The 26,825-nt window shown below is 39.4% G+C and overlaps 3 protein-coding genes, 1 long non-coding RNA gene and 1 other non-coding gene across 14 annotated transcripts in view; 3 read left to right on the top strand and 2 right to left on the bottom strand.

The window, feature by feature from the left end:
- Positions 1 to 215: 215 nt before the first annotated feature.
- LOC144994304 (uncharacterized) lies at positions 216 to 3,393 on the top strand. The gene is made up of 4 exons (XR_013657772.1): positions 216 to 565; positions 1,129 to 1,188; positions 1,639 to 1,720; positions 1,823 to 3,393. It is a non-coding gene; the product is annotated as an uncharacterized LOC144994304 (long non-coding RNA).
- Positions 3,394 to 6,784: 3,391 nt separating this feature from the next.
- On the bottom strand, positions 6,785 to 9,145 carry tnfsf14a (TNF superfamily member 14a). The gene is made up of 4 exons (XM_011478097.4): positions 8,839 to 9,145; positions 7,952 to 7,985; positions 7,676 to 7,747; positions 6,785 to 7,596 (listed from the first exon to the last, which is right to left on the bottom strand). The coding sequence occupies exons 1-4, from the start codon at positions 9,037 to 9,039 to the stop codon at positions 7,187 to 7,189; spliced, it is 717 nt and encodes a 238-aa protein (XP_011476399.1). The 5' UTR covers positions 9,040 to 9,145; the 3' UTR covers positions 6,785 to 7,186.
- Positions 9,146 to 14,744: 5,599 nt separating this feature from the next.
- Positions 14,745 to 16,742, top strand: tmed1a (transmembrane p24 trafficking protein 1a). The gene is made up of 4 exons (XM_004071374.5): positions 14,745 to 15,165; positions 15,862 to 15,959; positions 16,038 to 16,224; positions 16,337 to 16,742. The coding sequence occupies exons 1-4, from the start codon at positions 14,989 to 14,991 to the stop codon at positions 16,550 to 16,552; spliced, it is 678 nt and encodes a 225-aa protein (XP_004071422.1). The 5' UTR covers positions 14,745 to 14,988; the 3' UTR covers positions 16,553 to 16,742.
- Positions 16,703 to 26,825, bottom strand: part of dnm2a (dynamin 2a) — a 28,637-nt gene continuing 18,514 nt past the window's right edge. For 6 of the 10 annotated variants that reach the window (XM_004071376.5, XM_020705256.3, XM_004071375.5 and 3 more), the window contains 7 exons: positions 25,047 to 25,157; positions 22,675 to 22,784; positions 22,416 to 22,527; positions 22,152 to 22,316; positions 20,853 to 21,076; positions 20,459 to 20,725; positions 17,945 to 20,144 (listed from right to left, as the gene is read on the bottom strand). In XM_004071376.5, the coding sequence (XP_004071424.1) occupies positions 20,072 to 20,144; positions 20,459 to 20,725; positions 20,853 to 21,076; positions 22,152 to 22,316; positions 22,416 to 22,527; positions 22,675 to 22,784; positions 25,047 to 25,157 (1,062 nt within the window). In that variant the 3' untranslated portion in view covers positions 17,945 to 20,071. Of the gene's footprint in view, positions 17,366 to 17,944; positions 20,145 to 20,458; positions 20,726 to 20,852; positions 21,077 to 22,151; positions 22,317 to 22,415; positions 22,528 to 22,674; positions 22,785 to 25,046; positions 25,158 to 26,825 lie in introns of those variants that run through there. The other 4 variants (XM_078951633.1, XM_078951631.1, XM_078951634.1 and 1 more) reach the window with 1 other exon arrangement.
- mir199a-2 (microRNA mir-199a-2) lies at positions 24,841 to 24,944 on the top strand. The gene has a single exon (NR_107119.1). It is a non-coding gene; the product is annotated as a microRNA mir-199a-2 (primary transcript).

Genomic DNA, 26,825 nt, shown 5'->3' with positions numbered 1-26,825 from the left:
TTTCGGGAGTCTTATGATAAATAAGGAAGTATGATTCATCTACGTGCTCAGTTGTGATTGTTGAATGATGATCTTTCTTCACTTCATTCTTCACTCCTTGGTCGAGTCTTTTTCCTCTTTTTTTGTTTCTTTTGTTTGTTTTTTTGGTAGTTGTGGTGAGTCAGACAAAAGGGCCAGCCCCCAGAGTACAATCTGGACCTGCTCACTGCCTTTTTGAACATACATGGGAAAGTACCACTTGGATTGGCCTTTTAATCTGTAGGTAGCACAGCAGAAACACCGGCAGTCATTAACACATCCCCATCATATGCACGCAGTGAGCTCAGGAAGTCAACACTCTCTGCTTGGGTGCACAGCAAAGGAAACTAAAGACCTGTAGATTCGTCACTTCTTCAGCTGTCTTCCTGCAACCAAGTTGAGGCCGCTGAATACCGCTACCGGAGGGACGATGCCACAACAAACCCAGCATGTTCTTCTCAACATCCTCCTGTTGTGGACCACCGTCATTTCCATAATCCAGATTGTGTTGCTCAGCCTCTTCTTCACAGCAGGACAGCGTGGTTTGGTAAGATTTTCAGGATTAATTCAATCACATTTCCAAATGCTGAAATACATCTGGGTCGCTCACATTTGAATGAAATACTCTGATGATTTTTTTGCTCTACACCTGAGGAGTGCAGCTGCTCTTTTATGTGGCTTTGGTAGCTGAGCAGCTGCAGAGAAAAAATGCCTCTGAAGGAATCTGGTTCTCATGTCAGCAGCTTGTGCGTGTGGTCTGCAGCTCCCATGACTTCCATTTAGTGAAAGTCTTTTCATCATTCCAACTTTTATAGAGTAATCTGTTTCGCTGAGATCATGCAAGGCAGTGCAGAAGTCATCGGGTTTAAGAATCCTATGTGAAGTAATGAATCAGTGTGGTGGATCCATGAGGCAAATGTGTTTTAGTGTAGAAAGAGAATAATGCAGAAGAATGTGGTTCTCAAACTAAATCAGGTTTCAGTGTTCTGACATTGTTTTTATTTGGAGCAGTCTTTCTTTACACCTTCAGTTTGATTATTCATTTTTAAAACTTTGCAGCAGCCTAATTTTTGAGCTCACGTTGGCTGTTTGTTTTTGATTTTTTTACAGTGTCCAGACTGCAACACCCCAGAAAAAAGGGTACAACTCCCACAGCCAACCACGCCACCCGTAAGACACTCCCAGTTAGGATTTTCATGCTTGACCCTCACTGGTCTCAGTGTTGGGACAAAATGTCATATTTTTAACTTTTGTTTGCAAAAGATCCCTGTGTGACGGAATGGAACTCCTTCCGACTTGCTCTTTAATCTCTTCCATTGCTTTGTTTGAGTTCGTCATGTCAGTCAAACCGCTCTCCTAACCTCTTGAAGGAAGCGCAGTGACGTCACTGCCACATTCGGGGAAATGCCACCAAACTAAACTTCTCTCTTCGTTTATCTTCCCTCAATTCTCTCACATGTGCAGTTTTTGTTTTCTGCTGTGTTTATGTTAAAGTTTCAAACTGCATTCTAAAGTTTTTCATGAAATATAATATCTATGGTTGTCACTATGTGGAAACTCTTTAAACAATGCAATTTAAGGTGGCATTTGTAGATATTAAAAGGTATTCTTTCATTTCAGCAAAACTCCTCTGATGATGCACTTCTCTTAGGAAAAGGAATGATGCTCTCTTTCAAGGGGAGCCATAATAATAATAACAAAGGTATGTAGTTAGCTTTCCAAACATTCTATAAATGAGTAATCAGGATTCTGAAATGATGAATAATAAAGTCAACAAGTAAAATAAGTTTCCATGTTTCCGCAGATCAGACAGAGATTGCATGGACCGCAGCAAATCCAAACGAAAAGCTGTATTCTACCGTAAATCGTCAAATACGGATGGATGGATACTATTTCCTAACTCTGCAGGTGACGCTGTGTGAAAAAAGTCCGAAAAAGGAAAAAGTGATGTTGACCATCAATGGTGAGGTTAAGCTGGAGGGTTGGATTGACCAAAACACAAACAGCACAGGGGTGCTGAGCAGAGCGATGGAACTGTCTGCTGGAGGGATACTGAAGGTCACCATTACGTCTCCAAAGCTATGTATCAACACCAATGAATCTGTGACGCACATGGGTATCATCTTCATCACCAAACATTGATGTGGTTCTTATTTTCTGGTTTCTCTGGCATGTTCCGGGCAACCCTCCATGTCTGGAGCTTCCGTTCCCTGTAAATCCGCAGTCATGCAGACAAGACTGGGTCCCTCCAAAGACTCGTTTGAGACAGAGCAGTCTTGGTATTCCACTTATGGGTCGGCAGAACACTTGACTGCATAGCTGCTGGAACACATTATAGATTTGGGAACATTTTTGTACAAGAAAAAAAAAACACAGCAAAAATGAGCAAAATAATTTGTAAAAACTGTCACAAAACAATGACAAAAGGAATATTTTCATTGATGTCCTTTGCATCTATATATCAGATGCAAACTGCTGTGAGGTTTTGCATCATCACTACATATCTGTTTCTAAGCTGATATGCTCAAGAAACACTTCTCAAAAAAAGTCAAACTCATCGAAACAGTATTTCAAAACGATTGTATCACAAGCTATTTTGTTTATTTATATTGACCAGAACTAAAGAAGTAAATCTTTTTTTACTTTATCTTAGCTTTGAGTGTGATCAAAGTAAAAATTCAGAGAGAAATATTGTTTATTTATTGGTCTGAATTATAACATTGCAAAATGTAAGATGTTTAAAAATGATGTGCCGCATTTACTGGTGGGAAACCTAATTTCTTTATTTGAACAAGATCATTTGCACAACTCCTTTTATATCTACTTCAAGTTTTTTGCTTTCAAACGTTGTCTTCTGTATGTTCCTGTATTTAAGTTTATTTATTTATTTTGAGGCATTTTTGTGTTCTATAGATATAAAAATGTATTTAAAAGTTCCTATTAGTTTATTCACAATGCAATGTCCTCACATAATTGTATTTAAAATGTTTTTGAACTTTTTTAAATTTGTCCAAAATCTTTGGAGTTTTTTTTTTTTCTTTGCAATTTTGTGTTTTTCCATTTATGCGTAATGTTTGTGTAAAATATTTTTTTTGCTGACATTTTGAAATGAAGCAGCCTAATAGAAATAGCCGCCAGGGAGTAAACATCTGTTATAAATTCTGATACAGGAAATCTCTGGCTCTGTGGTTATGGTTTAAAGTTTTGTGTTATGAGATGTTCCTTCTTTTCAGTTCCTTTTTGTTATATCAAGACAGGACTTTTGCCTTAAAATTGTCACATTGCTTTTGAAACCCCCTGATGTTTTTTTCTTGTTTTTGGGGGTTTGATTTGAAAAAAATGGAATAATTCTGTAATAAAATATTTTTTTAACCACTTTCTATTACTTGGAGGGTTGATGTGCGGCTATTCAGGTCTAATGAAATTGCAAAAAATGATTAGGTGCGTCTCATTGTGAGTCACTTTTGAGACCCCACATTTAAAGTGAAAGTGAGAGGTCATGAGTTAACAGTGGGAGACCACAATAAAAGGAAACGATAATGGGACCCTCCTTATCAACATCAGTTGACAAATCCCTGAGAAGCCACAACAACAACAAAAAAGACCACCAGCAATCATACTAACCCTTTGTCTCTTTTGCTGAAAACAATCTAGTCCAAAAAAATGATGGAAAATAAAGCCACAAATGAAAGTCAAAAAGCATAGCTTATGTGTAAATGTTATCTGAAAACTTTCCAGATCTCAGCCACATAGCTACTTTCCAGCCCACTCATTCAGTTGCTGCCACCACGGCTTTCTGTGAAACAAACAGATGTCCAAGATGCTAAATTCCAGTGCAGAAAGTGTGTACAAGTACCCCCCACCCACTCTACTTCATATATTAGATGTCTTATATGGGTTTCCATAATACAATCCCACAGCATCAAAGAAATCCTTTGTGCAAAAACATCCTGGTTTGCAGCATTTTCTGTGTAAATCAAGCTTTTCCCGAAAGCTTGATTAGCACAGAAAGGTCATGTTTTTCTTTGGCGTGCTCTTTGAGTTGTGATATTAATCACCAATATAAATGACTCCGTCTTGATTTTCAAGTTTTAAAGATGTTATCTGGGATTTTTCTCTGACTAGAAAAAAAAAAGATTTTTCAGCCAATCTAGTTTTTACTATCATTAATAAGCAAAAATATGTGATTGTGTGCGTTTGGTTCAATAAATTCTACACAAAAAGTTGATAAAAAATCCTGTGTTTTTCTCTCCATGAACAAGAGCCTAACACCAGGGGACAGTATTTAGCTGTGAAATGTTTGATCCTCTGTTTTACTTTTGCAATGTTTGCAGAGCTAGCTTTAGGACTTAACACATAGTGTGACTATTGAATGAAAAACTAAAGTGTAACATGAGTTTTTCTTATCTTTTATAGGTTTTAAATGTGGGGAAGTGTGACAATTGAGCTACCTGTGACAGCACAATTCTGATCTATTAATGGAAAACTGTGTTTTTTATGGAAGTTCATTTCTGAAAATGAGTCCTAAAAGGGCAATCTCATCCTACACAAATTCTCTGTAACGACAATCTGGTCTAGATTCTAATTAAGATTTGGTATGCATCAAAGTAACCACACTGCTTTTACTGCTCCCCCTTCTTTGTGTGTGTTGTCTTTGCACACCTCACGGGTCTGCCAGCGCTGGAAGGTAATGAGTCACAGGCACATCAGGAAAATCGAAACATCCGAGCAAAGTTCACACAAACTCTGACTTAAACAAAAACCTGATCTGTTTTTTAAAAAAAACTGGAGTGTGTCAGTGGTTGGCAAAGTTTTCTTTCAAAGGAGTTTGAGGTTCACAAACATTTGTAGACAGGATCTCTCTCAAAATAGCCATGCAGACCCATGACACTGTGCTTTCTCCACTATCGCCATCAGGGTTGGAAAGTGAGTCAGGCAATTTGCTACACTGACACCCCCTTCCCCCAGCATCCCCTAATACCACTTCCGTTTCGGTTTACGAACATACAAATCTGTGGGTGTTTTCATGAGCAACTTCTTCGAACAGTCACAGATGAAGGGAAAGTGCAACAGTGACTGTGGGAGACTCAAAAGAAGAAAAAGCTTCCGAATAGTAAGTCTTTCTGGTTGAGACCATCTCAGTGCAAGTGTTGGTAAGAATGATTTAGGTTAGACTGTGGAAGACAGTAGCACGAAAGCATGTGGTAATTTACCCCACAACCACTAATAGATGGGGGAAAAAATGTTTGAATATTAGTTCTGAAGTTTAAAGCCTACATTGTCAGTATGACACATTTTTAGTGAGAGCTTAAAATACAAATTAAAAGAAGAATTATCTTCTAATTGCAATATAATCAGAAAATTAAATTTAATTGGAACTTATAAGGCCCTGAAATAGGGACATACAGGCTTGGAGCTCAGTGGTGTTGGACTCCAGGCCTGATGTTTTAGAAACCCAGCTGATTACCTGGATCAGGTATTTTGCGAATAAGATGCTACAATTGCCGGTTACTTAGAAAAATATGTCGGACACTGGTCCCCAGTGCCTGGAGTTTCACACCTGTGACTCAGATGAATGACATCTAGCACACTAAACTGGGTTATCACACGTTTAACCAAAGCCACGTCAAATGCAGAAACCAAGTCCATTCTGCAGCACTTAACAAAAATGTCGGCATCTTTTTAATATTTCCCAAACAGGCTTCAGCTGTCAGGCAGAAGAACTTGCAATGGCCTTCAGAAAACATTCTTTGGCAGATTATAACTGAAAGTCCATGCAAGCAGATGAAGAGCATTGGGAGCCATGATAAGTCAGCTGGCAATGATTTTAGGCTTTCAAGAATTTTTAATGTTTGGATTAAGACTATTTATGTAGCTCAGCTGAGGGTTGCATTCTGGAGTAATGGTTATAGCAATCTCACCTCACAGAAAGAAGGACTAGTTCAAATCCTAGCTGTGTCCTTTCTGTGACTAGTTTACATGGTCTTTCCCTGTACATCTTCATTTTTTTCTACGGGCACTCCGACTTCCTCCCATAGCCCAAAAACGTGCTTCAAAGGGTAAATAATGATTCTAAAATGTCCCTATGTGAGTGTGTGTGACTGTGTAGCCCTGTGACAGACTGATGACCTATCCGATGAATACCCCAACTTCACTCAGCAGCAACTGTGACCCCAAAAAGGATTCAGCAAGTTAAGGAAATGGATGGACGCATGGGTAGCTCGGCGTGTCAATGTCCTTAAAAACCTGCAGGTACAATGAGGTGAATATCAATAACTCCCTGCAAGCCTATAACTACTAACCACAAACAAAAGGAAAGTTTTGCAAGATGAAACATTTTTCTTTAAGAAATGTTGTCATTGTGGCATTTAAATGTATGTGTACAACACAATTTGACTCCACATTGGTGTTACAACAGGAAATTCAGTAATGCGTCCATTTTCTTAAAATTTTAGGTTCTTCTGCGTTTTGGCTTATTTTGTTAAGTTTGCATTTTTCAACTTGCATTGATTTTTATTCTGGATCACATTTGTTTATAAGATACCTTGCAGATTTGTGTGACTGTGCCCAAAAGTGTGCCAGTTTTTTCTTTTTTCTGTAAACCGTATACTTCTGCACCATAAAAATGCATTTCTGATGTGTGGTTGAAGCGAGTGGGCGACATTTTGCTGCTACTGAGACCACTCAGCCTTCTGCACAAACTCCTTTGATGAAGCAGGAAGTCATTGCAGCTGCAAAGCGCAACAAAGAGACCCTAAAAACCAAGTGAAACATGACCTTTCTCTGTTTATTTCATTACATAAATGTGCACCAATAAAGCATAATAATGCACATTAATCTCGCAGGAATAAATTAATGTGTGCAATAAGTGTTTAAGCAGAAATTTCACAGTTACATTATGCAGGAGCATGATAAATTGAGTAGAAAATAAACATAGACTATCAAAGTTTAAGGCTTTCAATTTGGTATAAAAAAAAACGTTTGAAAAGTTCAAGTAAAACTTTCACCCACAACATAAAGCCACCATCACAGTCACCCCAACATGCAGCATAATCATTTTACACCTTTGCTGCTTGTGGTCTTTCATGTCAAACAAAAGTCCCTGAGAAATTTTTCAGAATTACATTCTCTTATAGGAAGAGATCAGTGAGGAGTAAAAACGTGCTATCTATATCATAAATGCTCCAAAGAAGTTCTCCATGGATTTGTGTCGGAGGACATGGCTTGAATCACTGACGTTCACATAAAGAGAATCGTTTTGGAGGAGATGAAACACTCCAGCCAGGTAACTGTTGGACCTCGTCGCTGCGTGACTATTGGACTTTGTTGAGCACAAACGCGGAGAGTACTTTCTGGCCAGAAGAAGGGTGATATTTGCCCCAGCCATTCGTTCAGTGTGTCGCATGACATAGTGGTAAAAACTGTCTTTTTCTAAGTAGAACACTTTTGAGTAGATATAATAATAGCCCTCTTGGTGGATGATTAGGTTGCCCTCCCTGTAGCTCATTTCATACAGAAGAGGATCTGCAATCCTGCTCCAAGACAGGATATGCTTTCCATGAACCACGTCTTGTCCATCTGGAAAATCAGAAATATTTTTTTAGTGGTAGTCAACCCCTACTGTTGGCTTTAATGAGAAAACAGAAGCTGAATTCACCTGTCAAATGTGCAACCGGTTTGGAAGGAAGAACATCGTGTACGGACGTTTTAGTGGGAGTTGTAACTTCACCTGTGAGGGAGAAATATATATTGTTGCTTTGTTGACCATGTTTTGCAAAATAAAGTAGAAAACAAGTAGACATATCCTTCAAAAAAAATCTATTTTTTGTTGTTTTTATAGGGTTGAAATTACATTTCAAAATATTCCAATGATTTACAATGAGACATTTCTTTATATGGGTCTATATGAGAAAATAAGTGCTTGTATACTCACCTCCAACTTGCTTGGAGAATGACATCTCATGTTTCTGCCCAAAGGTATGCATAAAAGAAGTGTTATTTGAAAGTGGTCTTTAAAAATAGTTTTACACTTCATGTCTGAACACCACCGCTGGTTCTTGCAGGACAATTTGTTTCTGAATAGAACAAGGTGGCCTCTTTCATTGTTAGTGAAACGTAGGCAACCTCACAAGTTTGAAATAGAATTAGACCACTTCCTTTCTGTTTCTTCTTTGCACAGCATGTCAGAAAAAATATGTCTTTACTTCAATAAAAAAAAAAAGATGATTGCTGCTCTCATGTACATCTGCCATTAGCGCTGGACAGGATAACAAATCAGAAACGTTTTTGTTTTTTAACCATTCGTTAAAGCAAAGTGTCATCTGTAGTCGCACTTTCTCTTTTTTTTGTCACACTGAGTTCTAAAACTATTTCTAGCACGAAAGTAAACTTTTAAAGCTTGAAAGATCTTTTTTTTCATCAGTGTTTTGTAACTGTTTACATGCTTAATTTCAAATGATATTTGAAAAGCGATAGTTCTTCTAAAGTTCATAATAAAAGTCCAATTTAATCCGGGAAGACTTAAAGGGTAAATTTTAGAGTAATTCTGAGATTTTCATGAGATGGTTAGGTCAAGGACAGACTTTTAGAACATTTTATAGTGACAAATTGTCAATATTATCTTTAACATAAATGCCTTTTTTATTAAACATATTAAAATAAAACGTTGTGTAGGAAAGAAAAAAATAAATTGAGAATTAAGTTGAATCAGTTCTTCAATTAAAAGGGTGATTAGGAGCACGAGAATGTAAAAAGACAACAACAAAAACATTAATACTGTTAAAAAAATATGAAATCAGATTTTCTTCAGATGATACTTACAGCTTCAGATTGATAAAGTCGATAGATAAAGCAGGCTTCAATGACAATGCAGCTCAGAGCCAGGCTCATCAACACAAACAACAAGGTCTGCCCAAAATTGCTTTGCTGTCCCCGTTGTTTCATCCTGGGCGGCAATGGAGGCATAGTGGCCTGAGTGTCCACCAGATACGGAGGCCTCCCCAATGATGTTTTAGAAAACATTTCTGCTCTTGTCTGTCCCCCAAGACCAGAGATGTTGCTTCAAAGGGGCTCTAGCGACCTTCAGAAAAGGGAAACTCTGAGTAATGAGAAAACGTGCGAAATGGGTGGGCTCACCTCTGGTTGGTTAAAGTGCAAACGGCTCTGGTGCAATCAGACTAAAAGCAGACTCAGACCGTGATCTTGAGTTACATCAGCCCAGGCCCTCAAATGCACTGTAAGAGCACAGGTACAAAGGAAATTGCCCATGTAAAGTACTCATTCAGGATAAATAGGTTTACTGTCTTTCCTTTGCTAGCCAGATGACACCTCTTCATCTGTGGTTCTCTCCCTCACATGTCTGCACAAGAGTAAGGTCTGTTCAAAGCCCTGCACTCATCCTCACTCACTGTCTTCGCCTGGTGTGACGGAGCTTAAGCCACAACTAAAGATCAGAATCACTTCTAGTCTGCAACAAAATCATTTCTTAGTCTTAAATGGCTCAAGACTTTTCAGTCCAGACAGCTGAAGTGAAAGACCCACTCGGAGGAAAATTGTGTTCTTGGTGTTTTTAAACATGTTCTTGTGGCAGTTTTCTGATGATGGAGGACATATACAAAGAAAATAAAGCTTAAAATAGTATTTCAAAGTATTTCTTTATACAAATCGTTGTGAATCAGGAGCAGATGAAACAATGCTGGTGGAAAAAACTTGTAGAAGTGATGTAAAACTCACTACAGCGAGCTACAAGCTCCCTGCTCTGCTCCATTCTGATGCATGTAGACAAATAGATCCATGTACTTCCTTGTTTTCCTCTTCTGAGCTGGCATCTGCCCAAAACTGTATGTCTGGATAGCTCCAGTATTGCTCGCCATTTTTGTTGTCTGTAATGATAGGTTGGGGGTGTGAGGGGCTGTAAGCTAGTGGGAGAAAGTGTAAACAGATGGATGTCTGGAAGTAGAGGCAGACTTACTCCACGCCAACAGCCAGCCCTCAACTCAGAGGCGAATTTCTAATGAACTCCTGCTGCTCTGCAGAAACTATGTCCTAGAAAACAACACAGGTTTTTTGATGTTGACTGAAAACAGCATCATCATAATTAAAAGACCACTGAGAACGGCTTTGCAATGGATCAAAAAATGATTGGAGTGGGACTTTAAAACATCTGTATTTGTGCCTAACCTTATTAAAATATTTTTGAAACAGTGGGCTGTAACTAAACTATTATTGCTCAGTTAAGTCAAGTTAACACATGAACAAATTGGTACTGAAAAATTAATTTTTGTGTTGAAAAGTGTTGTTATCTACAGGAATTGTTTCAAAGTAGTAATTGTAGAAAAAATTAATTCTTTTGAACAAGAATCGAAACTGTTTGATTTTGATCGATGATTTATTATTTTTATGATTAGTTTTATAAATTAAGGGTTATTTCAGAGACTGTTTTTTTTTCTCTCTCTCAGTGACTGAGGGGAGTAGACAGCTTTTTCACACCTGCACCGCTCGAACTGCTTGCTCGTGTGTCTGCAAAGACCAAGTGTTTTCTGACTGATGTTCACTTTCTGGTGCAACCACCAACCTCGGGTACCTCAATGGTTACAGCATTTCTACATCATAACCATTCTTAAAAACAGGAAACAACCAAATAATATCGTTCATCAGGATGTTAGTGTGTCACTCAGCTGTACGTTGCTCCTAGAAAATCTGGAGAGATGGGAAAACGGAAAGATTTAGGGAAATGTAAGCAACAATTGGTTCTCTGAGGACATAAATAGACCCTTTTTAAAGAAATAGAACATCATGGAAAAATGTATTTATTTCCATAATTCCATAAAAGTAATCAACTCTCATAGAATTTAGATTCAGAACACACTTTTTAATTGCTTTCTAGTTTTTATTTGTTTATTTTTTCATAAATTGGGGTTCCATCTCATAAAACCCACAAAGACAGGATTTCAAAAAAATTGAAAACTATGGAGAAATCTGCACAAATTCTACAAGACATGAATGTTTTAAACTGAGTTTCACCAACTGTTTCTACCAAAACTGAGTTTCTTTTATCTGCACTTTCCTAAATGATACTAAAGATAAATAAGATAAATTCTCCTCCTCCCCTTTGAAAATGTTTTTCATATTAATCACACAGAAACGTACGTGACACCCTGGAAAGACAGCTGGCAGGAGAGAACAGACTCCAGTCGGGTCCATCCTAGATTTGCTTGTAATGATGAGAGTTAGGCAACGTCATTAAATCTCCAGATAAACTCTGATCAATACCGTCAAAACAGTCAGTGAGAGGAAAGGAGAGCTTCTGTAAAAATGGAGAAAAGGGTGGGAAGAAATGACAAAGTCTGGGAGACAGAAAGGCTAGTTTGGCAACAAAGACAGCTTAAAAACCACAAAGAAGGGCTACTGATGAGACGAAAAAGCTTTATTGTGATGCAGTTTGAGCTCAGAATCAAACTATAATCTTTAAGAAATACTAAAAGAAAATAAAGACCGTAAAAGGAGAACATCAGTTGTATGGGGATCCATGAGGCCCCCTTTAACATGGAAAAATGGGACAGATTGAGAGGGTCCTGAGTTAAATTGGAGGGATACACTTCAAAACAGACACATGTGGCTAACAAGAGATAGAAGATGCTTGAGCTACCAGTAGATGTCCTCTATAGACCTTATCATGAATGCTAAACCCCCAACTATTAAAAAATGTTAAAGCCGACAATTTCTTTAGCAAAAAAGCTTGGGGTTATGAGTCTGTCTGGAAAACAAGGTTATTGATACAATCAAAAAGCTTGAATTCCAAGCTTTGAACTAATAAGCATCATCTGGTATCAGATCTTGTCAGCAAAGATGGAAAAAGCAAGACTGACGTGTAGTTCTTGATTTAGCAAATGAGTTTGGCTCAGGGTCACACATTTTACTGTAGGAAGCTTTAAAAAAAATGTTGAATGCCAAGCACAGTGAGTGGGTTGGTGAATGAATATTTCCAAGAAAGAACAGCTGAATTTACAACAGACTGGCAGAAGTTAGAAGTACTGATAATGGCAGACTGCAAAATTTCTCCTCTGGGTTTTAGAGCAGCAACTCCCACCCATTGAAGCAGACATAGATGATGGAACAATTACCACCAAAGCATCATGTTGGCTTCGGATGAAAGTTCATCCAAAAATTCAAGAAGTATTCATTAGTAAATGGTGCAACGTCACATCTGGGAATCTTTATTAATGGGGAACATGTCCTAACTCTGTAGAGGTGGCATGATGCTAAACCAAGGTACCAGTGTCAATGCAATACATATCAGAGCATCTGGTCTTTCTGGTCAACTAAAAGGATGGTGCTTGCAATTTGTTCTTTTGCCACAATTGCTGTGACTTTTATTAGTCTATGATACATAAATAGCAAAAGTAGAGAAGTTTGTGAGAATGATCCAGATGTGTCGAGCTCAGCTCTTGAAGTTTCTGCAGGAAGGAATTGGGAGCCGGAGGATGGAGTGCTGCAGGCTGAAGGCAGCACTTAGAGAGGAATGTTGCTGCATGAACATGGTGGGCTTGGTTTAAATGCATCTCATAAATCATAATGCATCTACAGCTGACAAAAGCAAGCCGGTTATAGATTAAACCAAAACGCAAGTTGAGGCTGCAAAAGCAGTTGATCAGGTGTTACTGGACCAGTGAATGAGATGGGAAGATACAGGGAGAAAGAAAGTGTCCAAGACAAGTAGAAGAGGGATGTAGGCAGTATTAACACTCATTGGTCCCAGCATTAAACCATCAAATGGTTTCTGCGTGAGGTTGTGTCTGCAGCTCACCGTTCCACTTGAGGAAAAGTCCAATGCAGAGAAAAAAATCTCACAAATCTAGGTGGGTGACAGCTAACAGTTTTATTATTGTTATTATGGTTGGTTTTATTTTATTTAAAAATGTTGCTTTTATTGTTTTTGCTGTGCTTACAGAAGCTTGTATTGTTAATCCCTAATCTTTGTCATTAAGAATACTAATGTTACTCAAAAATGGGATGGGGGCACACAAATATCCACATTACATCACAGATCACATTTTTCATCTTGTGTATAAAGTAAGATCTTTAAAAATTAAGAATCTGAATGGTGCTTCTCTTTGAAAGGCCCATTAGACGAACCGGTATGTGTGCAGCCTGATGGTTTTCCTTAAATTCAGGTCGATTTAGGGGTCATTTTAGCAATCAGACTAAAAGCAGACTCGGACAGTAATCTTGAGTTACATCAGCCCAGGCTCTCAAATGCACTGTAAGAGCACAGGTACAAAGGAATTTGCCCATGTAAAGTACTCATTCAGGATAAATAAGTTTACTGTCTTTCCTTTGCTAGCCAGATGACACCTCTTCATCTGTGGTTCTCTCCCTCACATGTCTGCACAAGAGTAAGGTCTGTTCAAAGCCCTGCACTCATCCTCACTCACTGTCTTCGCCTGGTGTGACGGAGCTTAAGCCACAACTAAAGACTAGTATCACTTTTAGTCTGCAACAAAATCAATTCTTAGTCTTGAATGGCTCAAGACTTTTCAGTCCAGACAGCTGAGGTGAAAGACCCAATCGGATGAAAATTGTGTTTTTGGTGTTTTTAAACATGTTCTTGTGGCAGTTTTCTGATGATGGAGGACATATAAAAAAGAAAATAAAGCTTAAAATAGTAGATGGCCAGCCCACAACTCAGAGGCGAATTTCTAATGAACTCCTGCTGCTCTACAGAAACTATGTCCTAGAAAACAACACAGGTTTATTTTGACTGAAAACAGCATCATCATAATTAAAAGACCACTGAGAACACCTTTGCAATGGATCAAAAAATGATTGGAGTGGGACTTTAAAACATCTGTATTTTTGCCTAACTTTGTTAAAATATTTTGACTCAGTAATTATTAATAATTACTAATTAATAATAATTTTGACTCAGTAGACTGTAACTAAACTATTAATGTCAGCTTACAAATGAAGGCTAAAGAAACTCCCCTCTATATCTGTGGTAGATATGAATGTCACAATCATAATAATTAGAAAAAAATCAGTTAAACTGATTTGCATTTTATTTATTACGCGTTAACTTGCAATTGTTGTCTGAGATTTAATGTAACATTTTCCCAAGGTGAGTCCTTCGGCCATGTCAGCTATAATCTAAATGTCCCAAACGTCTCAGATATCCACATTACATCACAAATCACATTTTTCATCTTGCATGTATAAAATCTTAAGAATCTGAATGGATCTTCTTGTTGAAAGGCCCAATAGACGTTCCGGTATGTGTGCAGCCTGATGGTTTTCCTTGAGTTCAGGAAGATTAGCGATAATTTCAAGTGTTTTGTAGGCTTCTAAGAAAATGGTTTTCCTTTATTTTTATTCTTATTTCTGTTTTATTAGGTCCACTGCTGGTGCATTCACTTGTATGTTTTGTATTTTGTACAAAGTCTTTTCTACGGTGGCTGTACATTGTATGCTTTTGCAGTAAAAATAATGGATTTTAATGAATTCGGTGTATTTTGTAACAAATAGAAAATGTTGACTTATCTGCTTTTAACTATAGCTCCCCTTGCAGGATGTAAGGAGAATTACAATTTTATTTATTTGTAGAAACATACAACAAAAATAATTTTTTGTGCAATTGTGCATTATTGGACATATAACATATAGATGTCTTTAGGAACAGATTAGGTTGAACATTATCAGCTTGGTGCTTCCTGTCCAGCCCTCAGACCGTCAGAGCTCACAGCCTCATGTGAGAGTGAAGTCCATCTGCAAAGCGCTGCTGATCTGACCCTGGTGGCTCCACTCGATCAGGATAGACTAAAAAAACTACAAACCTCGTGTTTTTCTTCAAGGAACAGCTAATGCAGAGGGTTTTTATGCACAAAGAAAACGTTTTCTTCCTGCATGAACCATTCTGAGGACAGCTGCTTGGAACTGGTGGGGGTAAAGGGAAACCTCCTGAATGGACTATAAGCTATGATGGCTGTCACAGCTCAGATCTGTTTGGAAATGCTCTTAACTCTGACTGTGGGGCTGATTTTGGGTTCTGAGGCAAAGCAACATATGGAGTTTACTTTCATATTACCTGCTGGCAGCACAGAATGCTTTTTCCAGTCGACCACAAGGAATGACAGCATGGAAGTAGAATACCAGGTAAATAAATTATATTATAAACAAAACTTTCTTTTTTTTACTTACTGTTTATAGTTTGTTGAAATAGGTCCAAATTGAACTTCTAGACTGTTTGGACTTTGATTTTACTAGTGATTAAAAAAGATACATAATAGTGGAAAATACCAAAACTAAAAGAGGAAAACTGATTAATTTGAAATCCATAGTTTAACCTAAAAGTTTACATTTGTGAATAGCATTTATCTTGTTTCACCTTTAATCACTTCATCATAGTCAGGACTTTGCTGGAGCCTCTTGCAGCTGCATTCCTGTCTCAGTGCAAAGTTCATGCTGCACCCTCCTGACTTTAACTGGACACCAGCGGCTCCTCACCAAAGGAACCAACACAGAACTGTTCCGTCCTTATGAGGGGGATGCAAAGGAAACATCCCAGCATGTCAAATGGAGTCAAACCATTCACACTTTAGCATCATGGAACAAAAATGGAACCCCTGAGAAAGGCTGTTTTTTTTTTTAACTCAGCTCTGTCTGACAATGAGCTTGTGTGAACTCCATGAGAGTTTGGCTGTTGCTCTCTTCGTTATCTCTGTCATTTGAATTTCATGCAGCAGTTGCACTGATAAGCTTTGGCAGTGAACTTTATGTCAGGAGTGGAAATAAAAGCGTTTCAGTGTTGTAAAGCCTGTATAATCTGAATTCCTGATGGTTCCATCACAGGTGATAGCAGGGTCAGGTCTGGATGTTGGCTTTGCCCTCATCTCACCAAACGGACACCGATTGATCTCTGACTTTCGGAATTCTCATGGCATCCACATGTAGGCTACAGTTTGACCTCAGAATTTTGACTTTTTTGCTGAGTTTTTTATTTTGAAATGTGACTTGCTTTCTTTCAGGGTGGATCCAGCAGTGGATGGAGACTACAGGTTGTGTTTTGACAACAGCTTTAGCAAGCTATCAGAGAAAATGGTGTTTTTTGAGGTTGTTGTCAACAGTCAGAACAACGCAGCTGGAGGCCGAGAAGACTGGGAGGACTTCACAGTGACAGAGAGCACAGTGGACTACAGACTGGAGGACATCAGGGTGAGGAGAAGTGGTTGAAAACATGTTTTTAAGGTGCTCCTCTCCATAAAAAAAAAAAAAAAAAAAAAGAAAAGTCTCATTTTGTGTCTCGGTCCGGTCTCCTTCTTCCCAGTCATCAATGGAGTCAGTTCACAGGCATCTGGAGAAGAGCAGGCAGGTCCAGGCTGTGCTGCGGGCCTTTGAGTCCAGGGACCGTTACCTTCTGGAGGACAACCTGTGGCGAGTGTCCTTCTGGTCCTGCATCAACCTTTTAGTCCTGCTTACTGTCGCTGTCGTTCAAATTTACACTCTGCAGCGTCTCTTTGATAACAAGCGGGTCTGTACATAACACGCATGTTTGTTTGTTTTTAGAATGATTTGAGAGCTGAACATGTTTGCAGACAAAAACGTGAGTTTTTATGGATTCCGACCTGAACTCAAACACAAAATACTTGAAGCTGTATTTGCAAATGTCACTACAGACTGAAAATGCAAAAACTGTTTATACTTTGTTCTTTATTAAAGCTTAAATGTTCAGAGCTCATGGGTATTTTTTTTAAATAGTGTTAATCAGCGGCCAAAACAACACAGGTGAAACCCTAATTCTATGACATTTTGATCTAAATCTCTTTCTAAAATATGTTCTGGTGAAAAAGCAGACATATTTACACACCTTTTCCGTATAAAATAAACAAGTCAGATGTTTGCCATCTGATAATTCCATTCACAAGATTTAACTATTGTTATTGCACATCTTTGCACATTTAAACAAAATTCCATCCCTTTATTTACCTTTTATGTGAAGTGATATCATCCCTTTATGAAAAAATTGCATACATGTTTAAAGCTACATATTTTTACTGTATTTTTTTTTTATTGCCGACCCACCAGTATCAGCAGCAGTTGTTTAGAGGCTGCTATAATGCATTTGCTCACTCGTTTTTAAAAAAAAAAAAAAGAACTATTTTAAAGTAATAGCAAATTACTTTGTGTTTTCTGTTTTGCTTTTTAACAAATTTGTGCGTGTAACAGTAAAATATTATTAAACGTTTTGGGTTTTTTTCTGACGCTGCTCTTCTGTGCTCATTGCTGCCGTGGGCTGAAGTCGGATGGTCTGCGTGTCGGTCGGGATCACCACTGGTTTCGACGTGGAGCTGGTCGCCTGTTTGAAAACAATCAACCAACGTTAATCGCTCGACTACCATTTAGTCCAAAGCGTTTATGACCTGTAATCCTACAGGGCTGAGTTATCTGCAAAAACAAAATATTAGATGGGATTAAATTAAACCTGAAGGTGATGAAGTCGACTGTCGTGGAAATTTGTGGACGATCTACAACTTGTAAAAACAAACTTTACCAAGTTGTTCTCTAATAATTTAAAAAAACTTGTTAGAAAGCAAATTGAAGCTAAAACTTGGCATGATTTAACCCCTTCATACCCAAATTTATTTCTAATTATATAAAAAAATGTATATTTTCAGGGCTTTTTTCATTCAAGGTGATGCTAAAAAAAAAGGGGAGTCCAGTCTTTAAAGGTATGAAGGGGTTAAAATATCTTGGTCTTAGTGAAAACTCTGGTTGTGACTGAAAGTCACAAACTTCAACCGAAACAGCAGTTTGTCGGTTTATATTTGAACAAAGAAAGAGTGGAAAAAACTAAAACGCTCTACACCCTCGGGGACAGAAAGGAAAGAAAGTGCACACAGACAACAAAGAGACACCAACCACCACAGCCGCTCCCTTTATTGTAGACAACACCTCTTTATTTTTCTAAATCAGTTCCATATATTTATTCAAATCAATAATTGGTGCAGAGGCACTTGACAAGGGTTTGCAAAACAAAGAGACTTTTGCAAGTTGGTTTCCATCCCCGTCTTCCATATTCAGAGAGGGGAGGGAAACAGGAGGCGCACAAGGAGACCCCGCAGCCTTACGTTAGCAGATACATCTACAGTGGAGGCAAGCTAAAGTGACAGGCACTGAAGAGTATAAAAATAAAAATAATACCCTGGGCTTATAAATTTATGGTACCCTTAAGGTTTTCTGGATTGAAGAGCATCAAATTTGAATTTTTTCTGAACTTTTTTCCCCAAAGATTCAACTACTCTTTCTGGCACTGTCACAGAAGGCAAGACCTGGAGAAAAAGGTAAAAACGGAAAGCACATTCTGTCGAGAGGCGACGGGACGTCTGAATGGTTTGACCCAATGCCCCCCCCCCCTATTTTATCGCCAGGTAATGTGACCCTTTAGACCTCATTAGAGAATTCCTCCGGAAAGAATGTGCATGGATGTCAGCTACGGATCAAACCAAACAGCATAACATCAAAGTATCCCAACCCCACTGCCACTGTGAGCCCTTTCTCCTTAAAAAAGTGAAATGATCCAAACAAAAAAAAAGTTACTGTATAAAGAAACCAATATTTATCAGCTAAATATGTTTTTCAAATCCTAAGTACACATTCTGACAGGAAATCCCTGTAGCAGAACCATGGAAAAGCTAAAGAGCTGGTTGAACAAAGAAACACAAATGCCCAGGTTATAAATGATGTGTCATTTTTCTGCTAGAATTAATCCATGTGAAGATATTGTTCATTATTTGTTTAGTTAATAGACTATGATAGGATTTTAAGGTATTGGGCTTTGAATAGCAAAAGCGGGCTTTTTGTGACAAACTCTTCAGAGCAGCTATGTACAATTATGGAAGCACAATTTCAGCAGAAGCTATAAAAACTGAAGAATCTAGAGAGATAAGGAGGAAATTTGTATCTACATATCAGCAAAATGACACTTTACAGCTGTGCTCTGATCACTTTGAATCAGCTCTGCCAAAAACTAACTAATTCCACCCAAAAGGGGTTGAGCTGATATTAAAGAACGTCTTAGGATTAGTGGAGAAAGCTTTCCACAGACCGTTTGTCCTTTCCCTCTCTGACATTTGTGCATAGTGTCCTGCTTTACAGACTACATTTTCGCCGTTATGAGGAGCTTCCTGTAAGGCTAGACGGTTAGAAGTGCTTTGTGGTCACTCGAGTTGACATCTTTTTATTTATTTTTTTCCCCCCGGAAGTACAAACCACAGAGAGGGAAGCTGGAGATATTCTCCGTCTCCTGAAAACCCTTACCCTGTGTCTTTTTATGCTTCGTCTCTGCTGCGATTAAGATTTGATTTAAAGCTACATTTAGAACGATCATTAAAAACAACAGTCACTCAAATAAAATAACACAAGAAAAAAAAATATATATATATATATATCATTGACACCACCAAAAATAACAGTGATAATAGGCTATTGGGGTCTTCTTTTTCAGTATGAAATCATTTTAGATACGAAATTCCAGTAAAACATTACCAATCGGTTATAGGTGTTTTACACAAAGGTTGTCCGGGACAATCTCAAAATGATGGGAGGGGAGAGGAGAGCCAGCCAGTAAAGTTTAATAAGTTATTTCATGTAAGATATATAATGCCGGGAACTTCTAGAAGAAATGGGAAGATAACGGTGGAGGAAACTAATCAAAAAGTAAAAAAAAAAAAAAAAAACACTCAAATTTTGACCAAACTGATTGCATCTTCTACGAGAATGCGTCAATCAGATCATCGGGTTTTACTTTGTGTTCCACAGCAGTGAGAACATTTTCAAGTGGTTAAAGGGCTTCTTTTCCATCCTGTGCACTCAGACAGACATTAGCAGCTCATTAACATTGCATGAATTAATCATGTAGACGCGGCTGGAAGATGAGCGTTATGCATCGCTCCAAGTCTGCCTCTCCCCTCAACAACCCGCCACATCATCACCCGCTACATCTGTGTGGAGAATCATACGTCCACACGCAAACACACATGCCTAGGTGGGCTCGGCCACAGCTCTAATCTAGCAGAGAAGGCTCAGCAGGGCGGATAATGGTGGGCCGGTGAGACGGAGCACCAGGGGGTCTTCGGCTGAAATGAGGAGAGAACATAAAGGACAAGGAGTGAGACGTGCCCACAGAGAGACCGCCATGAAACCAAACAACCCCGCAGAGAAGAAAGGCAGGAGGCCCAGCAGGAGAGAGCGAAAAAGAAAAAAAGTGAAAAGAAAAAGGAAGAAGAGCCCTTCAGAGAAGATGTGTGAAGTCACTAGAAATGAGGGAAACGTTGAAGACAACCTGCAGCTTTTTAGAGGATTGGGGTAATTAAAACATAATAATAACAATGTAAAAAAAGTAATCTACATTGAAACCGCTGCTGATCTGTTATTAAAAAAGGGTGTTTACCTGGGAACACCAGGTGGAACGCGGGCGGGCCGGGAGGGAATCTGTGGTGGTGGAGCCCCAAAGGGATCCAAACTGTTATTGAAGGCACTGACTGGTGGTCCTGGGCGGGACGGGATGGGGGGCGCATTGAAGGCTGGAGAGGGATTAAGTGGGGTTCCGAAAGGAGGGGACGGGTTCATTGGTGGCCCCGGTGTAGGGCCCCGAACGGCAGGTGGACGGCTGGGGGGCGGAGCTGCAGCAACGGGTGGCCGGCGCTGAGGATTTGGGCTGAAAGATGGAGTTAAAACTGGAATTGTTATGACCCACTAAATGACATCATTAAAACATAACAATATGATTTGGGTTCATCATATTTTACAGGAAGTTAAAATGCTTTTTTATGATTCCTCCTCACCTGGTCTCTGGGATCCAGGAGTCATTCACAGGAGGAGGTACGGGGGTGGAGATGGTGGTCACGCTGATGTCTCCGATGATCTGCAGTGCCTCCTTGAGCGCATGGTACATGCGCAGCATCTCATCTCTGCGCTGGGCCTGGTCAGCAGACTCCTCCATGAGGCTGTTCTGGTCTCCAGATGAGTAAAGATAGGCCAGCAGCTCTGCGTGGATGAAGTCCTTCGCCTGTAGAGCAGAATTAGTGAGTATTAGAGCTACAAAATCAAATCAAAAGTGCTGTGCAGACGAGCCTTTTTACAGACTTATATGAAAAACAGATCTCAAAATTTGTGCTATAAAATTAAACCACCCATTTTATTTTAAATAATTCTTTGTGATTTTAGAAACATGTACGGCACACAGCAATAACTAACTGTGGATAATAGATTGAAACAAACTCATTAACAGTCCTTTTCCACCCTAAATCCGAGTTTGCTCCTAACATGAGGGGTTTTTACAGACAGCTATCTGCTATGAACCTGATTTACTGGGTTCCTAATAAAAGAGTCCCAAAATCCATGTGCATATGTTATATGTTGGGGATTTGCAAGTGATCAACAGGCAATAACCGATGACAGGAACAGCAGCATTCAAAAGAGGATTTAATGTAAGCAGTGGCGTAGCACAGGGGCGCAGCGCAGCAAACTGGACAAAGGAACCCAGGCTTATAAGGTGGCATTGGGGGGGAAAGGCCAGATGTAAAGGCGCATTTAATACAAGCGGTTCTACATCAATTCTAAACTGATCCAGGTGCTCCAGGGTTGTAAAGGTGCCATATTTCGATTCTCTTTACCTTTGGGATTTCAAAAGGATTTACATAAAAAGGAAAGACTGTGCTCTATCTGCACCCGTTGTAGTAAGTCCTCAAGCAACAATTCGTGCATGAAGTTATGTTAGTGAACCCCTGCCTTTCAGAGGTGCTTAAAAAAAAAAAAAGTACAGTCACCTCATGTTTCACAGTTAATAAATGTATGCAAAAAGAATTATAGACAGTAATAAAAACAAAGTCCTCTATTTTCAAACTGGGTGACAGGAAGATTGAGGTAGCACTGAAAGAGGCCGTCGTTCAGATGCAGGTTCTGCAGTGGATGGTAAAGGTCATTGTGTTGGGAGAAACTGAATGATCTCATAAACCCAGACGTGGAGACATGATTACCAATACCTTTGTAGACCTCCTTAAAATAAATAAATGTGATCTCTATGAAAGCATTTTCGACTGTTAATCCTCTGAGAAGCTTCTGTTGACGAATGCTCAACTCACACTGTTGATCATGAGGTGCATGATGGTCTTGGGAACAAGGTCTCTGATGGATTTGTTGATGATCCCGATGTAGGAATCCACCAGATTGCGAATGGTCTCCACCTGCCGCTCCAGCTGAGGGTCCATAGAGAATGTGTCCGTGGGAGCCGCATCTTCTTGCTCCGTCTGAACCGCATTCAACACAAAGACACGGTCAAAAAGGTCCATCGAGCCGTTTGGCTCAGACAGATTGTTCTTGAAGGGCTGCAAGTTTGTTTTTCACACCTGGTCTTTCTCAGGATAAACTCCTGCCCTGAGGAACGAGGCTTTCCAACTGTCGACATCCTCTTGAGAATCACAGGCCAGCTCGATTTGGCGAAGATCTTTGTACACATTTCTGTAGAAATTGAAAAGAAATAAAAGTAGGATCACTGACTTTCTCTGGAATCCCCCCAGCACCCATTATACACTGAATCAATGGGTCAAGATTGGAACACATTCTCAGGGATGGACAGCCACGTCCGCACAAGGCCACAGCTCTGACCTCTGCTCTGTGTTGAAGATTGCAAAGCTGTGCTTGGAGGACATGAAGCCTTTCTCTACATCTCTGATCTTCAGGTTATCCAGGGGAAGCATGTACTTCTTTTCCTTTTCCTGTAATGAAACAGAAGAGAAACAAAAGCTCACATGACATTCACAGAACAGAACTACTAAAACATAACTCCTGAAGCAGCGACACACAAACCCAATCATCCACCTTAACCTGCAAGAAACTCCTAAGATTTGTTTTTTTTATATATTACGAGTTTATGATCCAAACCCACAAAAGTCTCTTAATAATGAATATTATTCATGTTGCAGGAATTTCAAATATTATGACTTTAGTCCCACTCTGATCATCTTTTGACCAATTTTAAAAGTATCCCCAGAGGTATTTTAATTATGACTATGCCGCTTTTACTTCAAATCAAAAGACCTGTGGCGTTTCTAGGACATAGTTTCTGCAGCGCAGCAGTAGTTCAATAGAAATTCCCCTCCGCTGTGGGCGGGACCGTTGGCGTGAAACAACCCGGTAACTCCTCCTCTTCCTGTTGCCGAGAACTCGGAGCAGGTAGCTTAAGGCCCGCCCAGCGTTTTCCAAATCACAACTACGCTCTTGCTCCAATGGGATTCTTTTTGTCTGCTGCTAATTCACAACATTTTGGATAAAGAAATACTAAGAATTTGATGTTCAGATTAATTTTCTTTATAAATGTCCGTCGTCATCAGAAAAATACCACAAGATGTTAAAACACCAAAAACACAACTTTCATCGGATTTGTCTTTAAAGCCAAAAGACTTTAGGATGCAAAAACACAAACAAACATTCTACCTTTCCGTTCAGATATTATGGAGGTCCACAGCTGTGAATCATATTTTGACTAGGATCTCAAAATAACATAAACCGTAAACCAATATATTGGTTTATGTATTAAAATCACAGAGGAGTGTTAATCATTCAGGGAAATCAAGACAAAATCTGGGTCAGCGCCTTCAATGAGCAAACAGAGGAATGCACTTCCTCTGAGGATGACCACCAGGCTCAGGGGATGAAGATGCATTTCTTTGTGAGGAGGAGGAGTGGACGAAAAGGAGGGGCATGGGGGAGTTCCAGGGGTGGGCAGCCTGCTCTCGGTGTTGAGCAGAAACATCTGGAAGTATTTATCATCAGACCCAACAGTTGCATCATTCTTGTTCTACACAATCGTCCGCCCTCTTCTCACACACACACACACACACACACACACACACACACACACACACACACACACACACACACACACACACACACACACACCCACACACACACACACTAAAGTCTTCATCCTTCACCATCAGCAAAACAACAAATAATCCAGCAAAAATAAACATAAAATTAACTTCAAATGTCTTCAGATGCGAGGAATTTGATATCCATATGAACATCCATAGTGTTTCTGTCATCCAGGACTCATTTGGGGAAAGAGACACACATGCACACAGAATCCCCCCTCCCCTTTAGTCTCTGTACGATTTCCTGCAAATTCCAAAGTCAATTCGCGGCTGGAACAGTTCAGCCTGCCTGCCACGTCAGTCTGACTTCAACATCTTACAGCTTTCAAACTGTTTTTTACATTTTTCACAAGAAGTTGGCATTGTTGTCATTGTTTGTTTTAGTTTTCGTTGGGGCGTACTTCAGTTTTTGATTTGGATTCTTAACTTTACAGCATCTTTTAGGATTCTTTCTCAGCAGATGAGTGGGAGCAACAGAGTGGGAGAAAAGGTGAGTAACGTGACTTAAGTGATGAATATTTAGTGTTCAAACCTGGTTTTAAAACTATGCCGTGTCTTCCTTCACATTCTTGGCAAGTTTACCATGATTTGATTATTAGTTTGAGTGACCCTCAGACTGTTAGAACACATCTTTTTACAGTGTTAAGATTTTTAATAGCAATAAAAGGTTTTGGGGTAAATAATTTGTAGGTAAATTTTTGATTTTCTTTTATTTGTATTTAGTAACTTTAACATTGAATTTATTGAAAACACAGACTTTAAAAGAAACAGTTCTCTTAAAGTCAGTTTTTCAATGCTTTTAACTGTTAGACCTAAATGTTTACGCTCTGTGTCCTTTGTCCTACTGTTCCAGGGTAGCGACCTGGAGACACAATGACCTCTGGGTCTTTCCTCTCCTTCTCTATCCCCCACCCCGCCTGCCCAGTGTTCAGACTACCTGTTCCTCCAGCTATAACTGAACAGTAGTCTGCACATTGGTTAGGCTAGACTGGGAGCCACACACCTCATGTGCAGCAAAATACAGTGCAGGACATCAAGAGATGACCATCTTCACCTTCATCTACTCCTGCAGCAGTGAGATGCTGAAAGAGAGGTTCTTCTCACCTCCTCATCTTTGTACCAGGACAGGGACTCCGCCGTCAGGATAAACCAGTATTCCTTGGAGCCTCCTTTCATGATGCTGATGTTGATGGTTAGCCAGCCTTTCCTAATCACCTAAATAATGAGAGTTTGTGGGACAGAGAAGGGCCACAGGGAGAGAGGGATACCAGGAGGATGGAGGAAAACTGATTTAACAAAAGTCAAACTCGGTTGAAAAGTGGGGCCCCCTTTAAGTGCTGCTTTTTTCGATGATCTGATTGATAATAAACTAATAAACTTACCTGTGAACTCACAGCAATTTATTGTCTCAATAATAAAAATATGTCTGCAAGCCTACCATTACTTAGGCCGCAGTTGAAGTTTATACATTCTTTGAAACAATGAAAACTACAAATAAAGGTTAAAAGCACTTAACTGGGGTTCAGACAGAGCACAAACGCTATTAAACAGACATACAGCACCAGATGCTGTTATGCCAGCTCAGAGTTGAAGACTAAAGGGTCGACAACGGTATGTTAGTGTCAGCGGGTCAGTGGCAGCCAACCCCTCTATTGGAGGTTCAAAGACCGTCGGGTTACTAGCGTTAACTGCACAAACACACAGGAGGTGATTGCTTGATTTCAAAAGGAGAGGGGTAAAGAAGGTCACCCAGATTGTATTGAAAGAGATTTAAAGGAGAAGCAAGCAAACAGTCAGGGTTATTGAGACAAAAGCTAAACTACTAAGTTAATACATTTGAGGCCCAAACAAAAAGTGGAAAAAGCCAAATCATGCCCAGAGACTACAGCGTCCATGCCTTGTTGTTTTTCTTAAGGTGATTGTTTCTTACAGACTCCCATGAACTTCATGCATGATGTTTGAGAGAATCTGGAAAAACCTTTATTAAGATACAGTTGAGTGATCAAAACGTTGATAATTCAGAGCCTTTGGATTTCTCTCTATAACTTTTCTCCGTTCAAAACTAAAATATAGCAAATATTAAAGACCCACTCCGACCATCTTTTAAAGGCTGTTGTAAATCTGAGTTGTGATTCGGACTGTTGGCATGGAGTAAGCCCGCCCCCAATTTCCATCATCCATCTGTTTACACATTCTCACGATAGCTTACTGTTCCTCACAACCCCAACCTAATATTACCAGAGCAACGAAAACGGCGAGCAACATTGGAACTATCCAGCCATACAAAGACCTACATGGATGCAGTCGTCCACACACGCATGTGGCTGAATGGGGGGGAGCAGGGAGCTTGTGGCCCGCAGATTACTTCTATGTTGCAGCAACAAGCTTTTTTTTTAAAAAAACTGCATGTTTTGTTTGCTCCTAATTCACAATTGTTCCATTAAAGAATTGAGCATAAATTTCATTTTAAGCTCAAGGATTTGTCATCATTAGAAAAATGCCACATGAACAGGATTCTCATCGGAGTGGGTCTTTAAGAAGAAAAAGGTATTTGAGCCTAAATGTGAGGAAAGCAAGATGTTAGGAGCTCAGCTGCTAGCTTGCCTTGACATAGAAATTAGCTCAGCTTCAAACAGTAAAAACATATTTTGAATGTAGCTTGAAATAATGTTTCCTCTTCAGCTAGTCCGGTTATGAGATGAGAAAGGAGCTGCCGTGAGATGCTTTTGTCTTTCTATTGCAAGTAGACCCGAATAATTCAATACTGGTCATGCACCAATGATTCATTGGTTGGTTGATGGTTAGATTGCTACAGAGATTAAGAACAGGAAAGGCACTGATTTGATTAGAGTTCATTATCCCAATTGTCATTTCTAGATGAAA

The sequence above is a fragment of the Oryzias latipes genome, chromosome 8 (genome assembly GCF_053564925.1).
Source record: "Oryzias latipes strain Hd-rR chromosome 8, Olatipes_Hd-rR_3.1".
NCBI lineage: Eukaryota > Metazoa > Chordata > Actinopteri > Beloniformes > Adrianichthyidae > Oryzias > Oryzias latipes.
The sequence above is the reverse complement of the archived record's forward strand: the minus strand, read 5'-3'. Positions and strand labels throughout refer to the sequence as shown.

Bases quoted from the DNA above. Each gene is read 5' to 3' on its own strand.
- tnfsf14a (XM_011478097.4), bottom strand. From the start codon at position 9,039: ATGTTTTCTAAAACATCATTGGGGAGGCCTCCGTATCTGGTGGACACT. The intron at 7,748-7,951 runs GTGAGTATACAA...TCTCCCTCACAG, and splicing joins ATTCTCCAAGCAAGTTGGAG to GTGAAGTTACAACTCCCACT. The intron at 7,597-7,675 runs GTGAATTCAGCT...CTGATTTTCCAG, and splicing joins ACCGGTTGCACATTTGACAG to ATGGACAAGACGTGGTTCAT.
- tmed1a (XM_004071374.5), top strand. From the start codon at position 14,989: ATGATGGCTGTCACAGCTCAGATCTGTTTGGAAATGCTCTTAACTCTG. The intron at 15,960-16,037 runs GTAGGCTACAGT...GCTTTCTTTCAG, and splicing joins AATTCTCATGGCATCCACAT to GGTGGATCCAGCAGTGGATG. The intron at 16,225-16,336 runs GTGAGGAGAAGT...CCTTCTTCCCAG, and splicing joins ACAGACTGGAGGACATCAGG to TCATCAATGGAGTCAGTTCA.